The sequence below is a fragment of the Poromitra crassiceps genome (assembly GCF_964638095.1).
Source record: "Poromitra crassiceps genome assembly, chromosome: 20".
NCBI classification, from domain to species: Eukaryota; Metazoa; Chordata; class Actinopteri; order Beryciformes; family Melamphaidae; genus Poromitra; species Poromitra crassiceps.
In genome coordinates, this window is record NC_139637.1 from 19,457,757 (window position 1) to 19,467,800 (window position 10,044).

The window sequence follows — 10,044 nt, forward strand, 5'->3', positions numbered from 1 at the left end:
CTGAGGTGCCCTTGAGCAAGGCCCTTAACCCCAACCGCTCCAGTGGAGCTGCTCAGTGGCCAACAGATCAGACTGTGGTTGTACTGGTCAGCTTCCAGGTATGAATGTGTGTGTGAATGTGAACAGGGCACTCCTGAAAAAGAGAGCATTGCTCTCAGTGAGACTCTCCCTGTATTTAAAAAAAATAAAAAAAATAAAAAAAATAAAATATCGGCATGAAAACCGATACCGATATTTTCCGATATGGATTTTTTTATGCTAATATCGGCCGATAATATCGGTAGGCCAATAATATCGGACATCCCTAGTCTGAAAGCTTGCTATTGTTGAAAAGAAAAGAAAAATGTGTCAAAAATATGTTTTAAATTCTTACAACCGTGGGGCGCCATGTTGAAATGACGTCAAACGACATGCTGCGAGCAACTGGGGGTTGAGAAATCATACCCAAGTTTGCCAGTAGGAGTTAACGTGGTGTTTTATTTGATTTTTGCTAGCAGCGACTACAGTAGCAATTTGCCACTTCCCAGTTATAAACGAACGCAGCATAATACCACTGACATATGAGATCAACTGTCTTGGCACCTTTGAATAGAAATTGACCCGTTGGAGTTGTGCCATTTTCAAGAATTCAAGAGGATTCATGAGGGGTTGAAATCGACATCAACAACCTACTGAACCAAGAAACGTCCATAGGAATGATGAAGAAGGCTGATGAATCAGGTGAGGTGTTTTGAGCTCCAGTGCACTGCAGGACAGACTCTCCAGCTACATGTAGGCTATGGGGAAGATGCTTCTGATAGAGGAGCAGGAGAAAAACAGATCAGCTAGAAGTATATAAATATGAAGTCGCTCCGAGGCAGCATGCACACACACACACACACACACACACACACACACACACACACACACACACACACACACACACACACACACACACACACACACACACACACACACAAGCCCACACACACACACACACGCACACACACACACACACACACACACACACACACGCGCACACACACACACACACACACACACACACACACACACACACACACACACACACACACACACACACACACACATACACACACACACAGTAACAAATGACTCCCAAATATAAAATGCTTGTAGATACACAGACATGTGATCATACTAGCCTCCCCCCCTCTCTCTCTCTCTCACACACACAAACAACCGACATTTAGAACCTCTAACCGACTTAATGTTGCTCATGTCAATTAACTCTTTAATTGAATTAATTAACGTTAATTCGGTTAATACTTTCCCCAATACATGCGTTCATGAACTGACCCCTTAAATAAATAATATAATATTGTGTTCAGTCATGTGCCTCCGCCCCCTCCAACTAACGTTTGTCCACCTGATATTATTGCCGCGCCAAACAGCGTCTGTGTGTTGCTTGGCAACCATTCTGCTAAGTCGCGGCTGAAGGACTGCCTTGCTTGGCGAATTAATGATTATTTGTTGATCAATATCGCTGAAAGCTAAGTAGTCTATGTAGTAACCGCTTTATAAAAGCAATAAGCCCATGGGGCCATGAATTACAGTGATTTCACAACAGCTAATTATGTTCATTCTTAGCCATTAGCCGTTGTAAAGTCACAGCAAAGCACGCCCTCTTGGGGGCTTATCGCTTAATGTTGTGTATCGAGCATGGAATAACCACTCTTCACTGCCAGATCATGTTCCTGTGGATGATGGCCTCTGTGGAAGCGTACAACAACAACAACAACAACAACAACAACAACAACAACAACAACAACAACAACAAAAAACAACAAATATGGGAAAAATCATATTTTTCTTCGAAGTAATTCCACTGAGGGCTGAAGAAGAAACAGCTGGCCGGCTGTGAAGCTTTGTTTACTCTCTTCATACCTTTGTGTGTGTGATTTTACAAGCCGTTTACAACATGTTTGAATTGACCAATCATGTGTTGGTTCCTCTAAGAATTGCGTATGGGTCAAAAATAGAATGACCCTCCCACACAGCAGTATGGGCAGCATACTGTAGATAATGGATATAGGGTTGAGCTGGCCAAACACAATGCGAAAAATGCTACTGTGGCAACCAATCTACAAAATGTTTCGAAACAATCTATTACATTTCCCGCACAAAGCATTGTGAAAGTCCTTTTCGCCCAGACAAGTGGCACACAGCATGACTACAGAGGCTCCCTGTTGTAGAATGGATCTCTCTCGCCCGTAAACACTCTGCTTTTCTCTCGCCCGTAAACACTGTCAAAGCTCTGATTCTCCATTCGACTGTGAATTCTCCATTTGACAGATCAAAAGTCACATTGATTAAAGGATGGGATTTCCGTGGGGAATATGAATATATATTAAATCTCACGCCCCTAAGGTTTTCGAATCCGTTGAAATTTTTGAAATTGGTGGTTTACTCACAGAGATATCAACCGAAATCCACTCTGTGTGTGTGGGGGGGGGGGGGGGGGGGTGGGGGGGAGGTGCGGGTGCGGGGACTCGAAATACTACATTTCCCCCAATGCACTGGGCTCGTGTGGCCTTCGTTTTCATGCCCACCCCTCAGGCATTTGGCTGATATCAAACTCCAGTAGGTGGCGGTAATGCACATATATGTTTGCCAACCGCCATAAAACTCAAAGAAGAAGAAGAAGAAGGCTTCGACAATAAAAGATATAAAGAAGAAGAAATAAATCGAAAATAAAATTGCCTCCAAATTGCACCAAATGTAAACGGTAGTATATATGTCGGGAGATGTCTTCATAAAAAAAAAATCATGCATTTTAAGGCATTTTCGTAGGAGTTACGCGCATCTGATGTTGTAACTATTTTCTGTAAAAATGTGTAAAAACGGGTACATTGCTCAGCGTTGATTTCGTTACTTCAACCCACCTACTACTAGATGTAAAATTTGACGATCTTTCCAATGCCGCCAGTCCCGTGTCTATTAGTGCTTCCGTTCCCGAGATATGGTCTCTTTGCAAGGAACTATGGGAAGCTAATATTAGCTACAGCAGGCTAGGCGGTTGAAAAAGATGGCTGCCTTTTTGTTTTTGTCAAGGCCTCTGAAGGGGCGTGGAGGACCTCTAGAGGCGGGACCATGGCCAACAACAGTTGTAGTTCATAGGTGCACGACTTCCGCAAGGCGGGGGGTGTCGCTCTGACGCGTTTTGCGTCAGAGCGACATGGAAATAATGTGATAGATGCTTGATAGGCATGGCAGTGAATATCCAATTTCAAAAATTTTAACGGATTCGAAAACCTTAGGGGCGTGAGATTTAATATATATTCATATTCCCCACGGAAAACCCATCCTTTAAGGCTGCATACACATACAGGTAGATGAATCCTGATCTACTGTATGTACAGTACAGACAGGTAGACGATTCAGATAACCTGTCCCCCACTCTCTTCTACAACCTGTCCCCCACTCTCTTCTACAGATAACCTGTCCCCCACTCTCTTCTACAACCTGTCCCCCACTCTCTTCTACAACCTGTCCCCCACTCTCTTCTACAACCTGTCCCCCACTCTCTTCTACAGATAACCTGTCCCCCACTCTCTTCTACAACCTGTCCCCCACTCTCTTCTACAGATAACCTGTCCCCCACTCTCTTCTACAACCTGTCCCCCACTCTCTTCTACAGATAACCTGTCCCCCACTCTCTTCTACAACCTGTCCCCCACTCTGTTCTACAGATAACCTGTCCCCCACTCTCTTCTACAACCTGTCCCCCACTCTGTTCTACAGATAACCTGTCCCCCACTCTGCTCTACAGATAACCTGTCCCCCACTCTCTTCTACAACCTGTCCCCCACTCTGTTCCACAGATAACCTGTCCCCCACTCTGTTCTACAGATAACCTGTCCCCCACTCTCTTCTACAGATAGCCTGTCCCCCACTCTGTTCTACAGATAACCTGTCCCCCACTCTCTTCTACAGATAACCTGTCCCCCACTCTGTTCTACAGATAACCTGTCCCCCACTCTGCTCTACAGATAACCTGTCCCCCACTCTGTTCTACAGATAACCTGTCCCCCACTCTCTTCTACAACCTGTCCCCCACTCTGTTCTACAGTCACCATTCAGATAACCTGTCCCCCACTCTGTTCTACAGATAACCTGTCCCCCACTCTCTTCTACAACCTGTCCCCCACTCTGTTCTACAGTCACCATTCAGATAACCTGTCCCCCACTCTGTTCTACAGTTCCCTTTCAGATAACCTGTCCCCCACTCTTCTACAGTCACCATTCAGATAACCTGTCCCCCACTCTGCTCTACAGATAACCTGTCCCCCACTCTGTTCTACAGATAACCTGTCCCCCACTCTGTTCTACAGTCCCCTTTCAGATAACCTGTCCCCCACTCTGCTCTACAGATAACCAGTCCCCCACTCTGTTCTACATATAACCTGTAACCTGTCCCCCACTCTGTTCTAGTCACCATTCAGACAACCTGTCCCCCACTCTGTATACAGTCACCATTCAGATAACCTTTCCCCCACTCTGTTCTACAGATAACCTGTCCCCCACTCTGTTCTACAGTCACCATTCAGATAACCTGTCCCCCACTCTGTTCTACAGATAACCTGTCCCCCACTCTGTTCTACAGTCACCATTCAGATAACCTGTCCCCCACTCTGTTCTACAGATAACCTGTCCCCCACTCTGCTCTACAGGGTCAGCTCAGACAGCTGTGGCCTCGGGCTCCAGCTAACAATATTCTTTCAACTGTAGCTGTGACATGGCCCAATCTGTATGTTTGGACCAGTCCCCTCTAGCGGGACTAAGCTCTGCTCCCAACAACAAACAAGTCCAGGTTGCTGCCTGAAGCGGATGACAGCAGCGGCTAAATGCACAGAATATCAAATGGAATCAGTTGAGTGGAACTGACCTATACTCTCTCACAGCTGACATCCTCTGGAGCCTTGAAGGAACTACAAGAAATTCCTCTCTCATTCACTCTCTGAGAAGATTTTTCTCCCATTTTCTCCCCAATAGACCCTTTTCACGGGGGCCATTTTGTGTCGAAAAGGCAGAATAAACACAGGTGCAAACAAAACACTAATGAGGGTTTCCAAATTCCCATCATGGAAGTTTGAAACCCTCATTAGTGTTTTGCTTGCACCTGTGTTTACCCTGCCTTTTCGACATGAAATGGCCCCCGTGAAAAGGGTCTATTGTACTTTGCCAATCCCCTCTGCTGTCCCGCTCGTTGCAGTTTAGATGCTACTTCTCACCTGACAGCGAGGAGTTTCACCGGCATGATGTAGCACATGGGAGGGTCATGCTATTCCCCCCCAGTTCCCCTCCCCTCCAAACAAGCCCCCCGACCGACCAGAGGAGGCACTAGACTAGTGCAACGAGCAGGACTCATATCTCACCTCCCACCCGCAGACACGGCCAATTCGGTCTGTAGGAACGTCTGACCAAGCCGGAAGTACCGCTACCGGGAATTGAACCCAGGTCTCCGCCCGAAAAACACTTGCACATTTTGGGAGAGTTTCATTCGGAATGCGTCATCCGATTGTGCTCAGATGTGCTGCGGATAGGATGATGCAACTATATTGCAGCATAGTCAAGGAAACAGAACTAAAGTTGTTTTCATGCCGTGTGTGCGAGTCTGCTGACAGGAAGGAACTGAAATAAATTAGTTTTCAAATTGTTTAGCCTTATAAACACTTTGGTTAAACAACCAAAGTGTTTGGGGTCCCTCCTGAGCAGCGGGGTGCCAATGGATCGCTTTTCAATTAACCTATACCGCTGCAATACGAGGATCAGAGTTGGTAAACAAACAACTTAATGGGGGCAACTTTATAATGGGACCCTATGGAGCCATGCCTCGAGTGTCTCACTCTAGCAGGTTGTGCTTTTTTACTAGATTCACTTCATTTTAAAAACTGTGACAGTTCACACAACTTTAACACGACACACATATATTAATACATCAGACCGTTGACCTACTTCTGCTCTCACTCAGAATGTCAAAATAATAAGCGATGTGATGTCTAGTTTTTGAGATATTAATGTTTGTTTGGCACAACTCATACTAGTTAACTGCTGCGGTTCTGCATTTCCGGGTGGTTTTGTTGTTGTGATGTCACGCTGATTCGTCCTATAGGAGTTAGCACAGCACGTGCACATACACACCTCTGAAAGATTGTACAGAGGTATGGAGCCATTTAAGAGGAGATTGCCTACAGCAGTGATACTCAACTTGCGCCACCTGTGTGGCCCGCGATGGAATTGCAAAAAAAAAAAAAAAAAAAAAATACAGTGCACCTGACATTACATGCAAGATACCCGCTGAATAAGTGTCCAAATGTTCATGTCATTCTGGACAATACTCCACTTCTGTTATAGCATTTCAGTCTGGAATATGGAATATCTTTCAATAATCTATGATTTAGCTGCTAAATTGTCAAATACCGCCGTCTGCTCGCTACCCAGGCACTTATGTATGTACTTAACCTAACTAACTATCCGGTGTGCACAACATTGTCAGACTAAACTCCGACTGACACCCCAAAAACCTACAATCCGCTACTGAAAAATGTATATTGTTTGTTTATTAACTGGCCCCTGGCCTTCTATCATTTCACGAAAGTGGCCCCTGGGCAAAGCAAGTTGAGTATCCCTGGCCTACAGTATAGGCTGCACTTGCCTCACAGCAAGAAGGTCCCGGGTTCGAACCCCGGTCCGTCCCAGGTCCTTTCTGTGTGGAGTTTGCATGTTCTCCCCGTGTTTGTGTGGGTTTTCTCCAGGTGCTCCGGTTTCCTCCCACCATCAAAGACATGTATGTTAGGGTCAATACTCCTGTCAGTAGTCCTGACTAAGACACTGGCAAAATAACTGGAGTTGGTCCCCGGGCGCTGCACTGTGGCTGCCCACTGCTCCTATAGTTCTAGGAAGGTTCCTAGTAGAGGATGGGTCAAATGCAGAGGATGAATTTCCCCATGGGGATTAAGGATAACTTAAACTTAAACATTGCCAGCAATTTTTTGTGTGAGCATCAAACAATAATCCAGGTCCAATCAAACAATATGCTACCAGGTCCAATAGTCCAAACTATTTCCAGCCTTTACACCATTTGAAACCAAACAAAAAACAGAAGCAGACACAAAGAGTGGCCATAAGCCTATAGCGTGGGATAATGGCTGTTCGATGCTAGATGATGTTCTTGTGGGTAGCCTCCATGGGAGCGTGGGAGAAGAATCATCGGCTTCGCTTACTTGTTGTAGCTCAGCAGCCAGTGATGAATAGATAAAGGAAGAAGGAAGGAGGAGGTAGAAAAGTGGAGGGAAAAAACACATGAAAAACATGGAAAAACAAACAGATGGAAACAGGATGAGCGACGCAGAGAGGAGTCAAAGCAGAGCAGAGACTGCAGCTGATAACAGTGGTGATGATGATGATGATGATGATGATGATGAGCTTCAAAGACATTTACCAGGATATGATGATCCTCTGTCCTTTAAAACCATGCTGAGTGCATACAGAGAGGCACACTGATCCACACATCACAACCACACATATACTGTACAACCAAGAACCATGTTGGAAGCATCCAGATGTGTGTGTGTGTGTGTGTGTGTCTGTGTGTGTGTGTGTGTGTGTGTGTGTGTGTGTGTGTGTGTGTGCGTGTGCGTGCGCGTGCGTGCATGCGTGTGTGTTGTAAAGCGCTTTGCCTTTTATAATAACTGTGCACCGATTCCTCTTGAATGGCGGGGCAGAGGTGACGGCTCCCTTGAGAAATAGTTGTTTTTGTAGCAGGGGCTCCCCTATTAACTGAGCATACATTACATTAGGCGTGTGTGTGTGTGTGTGTGTGTGTGTGTGTGTGTGTGTGTGTGTGTGTGTGTGTGTGTGTGTGTGTGTGTGTGTGAGTGTGAGTGTGTGTGTGAGAGAGAGAGAGAGAGAGAGAGCGTGCATGTGTGGTCTCTCCTGTCCTCTCCTTGGAATATTTCCATTTGCATTCTCTCTCTCTCACACACACACACACACACACACACGGGCGCCCACACACACCCACAGACACACACACACACACACACACACACACACACACACACACACACACACACACACACACACACACACACACACACAATTATGACTTATTATTGCCTATTACAATATTGCCACATCAGATCCTCTCCTCCCATAGCGCATTTTGGACGCTGGCTGAGCAATATTTCTGCCTTATTTCGACAGTGACAATTCCTGAAAGTATATGAAAACTGCATTGGAAACAAGTCGTATAGCGCAATTACCACTTATTTTCAGATATGTTTTTTATTATAATTTTATCAACAGGTAGCTCCGGCTGAGATATCGCCTACCAGATGACAAATGCGTAAAGGGCAATTTCTGGGGGCCATTTGAGCATGTTTTATTAAGGTCTATTTCGCGGCATGAATGTAGTTTCAATTACATTTTATCCCAACATCCACCCGAAGCACCGTCTTCGTGGTGACTGCGGGTAGGCGACATATAGCCTTCTCTCTAGTCCTCACCGGTGCGTAAAAAACAATTGGAGAGATCCGCGCGCAAGTGTTATGTCCGCACTACTATAGCCAGCGATGTATAAAGGGACATTTTCCCGACACCCACCTGAAGCACCGTCTTCATGGTGACAGGAGAGACGATAGTGGTGCATATCTTGTCCCCTTTAATCACCTGCCCCATGATGAAGAGCATCGGCGTGGCCAGCGCGAAGGACGCCAGCCACATGGCGCTGATCAGCTTCTTGGTGCGGCTGCGGGACATGATGCTTTTGGCTTTGAACGGGTGGCAGATGGCCATGTAGCGCTCCACGCTCAGGCTGGCGATGTTGAGAGCCGTGGCGTAGGAGCAGCTGTCCCGCAGGAAGTAGTAGCCCCTGCACACGGCGTCCCCGAACACCCACGGGTGGTGGAACCAGATGAAGTTGTAGAGCTCGATGGGCATGGAGAGCACCAGGATGAGCAGGTCGGAGACGGCGAGGCTCGCCAGGTGGTAGTGCACGGTGCTCTGGAGGTTCTGCAGCGACTTCTTGGTCAGCAGGGTGTACAGCGTGATGGAGTTCCCCAGACAGCCGACCGCGAACAGAGCCGCGTAGATCACGGTGACCACCACCTTGGAGTAAATGTCCGTGTTCACCTCCAAGTCCTCCTCCGTCGGGGACTCGGCGGTGCCATTATCAAGTGAGTTATTCCCGTGGCCAAAGAGTCTCTGTGCCAGCGCGCCTAAGTCGGCCAAGTCTTGTCCCGACAGCGTGAAGTTGACATCCATAATGCTGGGAGCGCGTACAGGATGATGGGTGGACACGGGGGGAGTGAGTGTTGAAATTGAGTGCACTGCACATTGATTGATTTGGACCTGGACACCAAACGGAGAGGTGGAAAGCCCGTGCGTAAAGGGAAACGACAGGAGAGTCTCTGGGAGTCGGGGGGGGGATTACGAGCTTTTATATTTGGCACGGCCGCAGGAGCGCGCTTGCCATTGGACCTTAATGTGCGGTGACGCACACAGCCATTCGGCGATTGGCGCACTGTTTTGTGTCCATTGATATTTCACCTTGGAAACCAAAAATAAACATCAAGACATCATCAAGGACCCAAACTGAGAGTCTGAGTCTCAAGTCTCAAGTGCTTCCAAGAGACAGCTTTTTATAAATCATAGACGTTTTAATTAATAGGCATGGGTATAGCCTAATTTCTATTTTTGACACCACTTCTAACACCAAAAAGTGCGCGCACGTGTGTGTGTGTGTGTGTGTGTGTGTGTGTGTGTGTGTGTGTGTGTGTGTGTGTGTGTGTGTGTGTGTGTGTGTGTGCGCGTGTGTGTGTGTGTGTGTGTGTGTTGTGTGTGTGTGTGTGTGTGTGTGTGTGTGTGTGTGTGTGTGTGTGTGTGTGCGAGAGAGAGAGAGAGATGCTCTCACTCTGTCTCTCCTACACCCCCCCCCCCCCACACACACACACACACACACACACACATACATTTACATAAATGTAAACATCAACATTAAATTGAGTTGGTCAATTACTTCTG

General features: G+C 46.7%; 1 protein-coding gene across 2 annotated transcripts in view; it reads right to left on the minus strand.

Moving 5' to 3' along the window:
• Nucleotides 1-9,374, minus strand: part of ntsr1 (neurotensin receptor 1 (high affinity)) — a 51,016-nt gene extending 41,642 nt beyond the window's left edge. For both annotated transcript variants that reach the window (XR_014553601.1, XM_083657114.1), the window contains exon 1: nt 8,626-9,374. Coding sequence is in view for 1 of the 2 variants with exons in the window: in XM_083657114.1 (XP_083513240.1) it covers nt 8,626-9,285 (660 nt within the window). In the remaining variant the exon portion in view is untranslated. The remainder of the gene's footprint in view (nt 1-8,625) is intronic.
• Between the last annotated feature and the right edge of the window lie 670 nt (nt 9,375-10,044).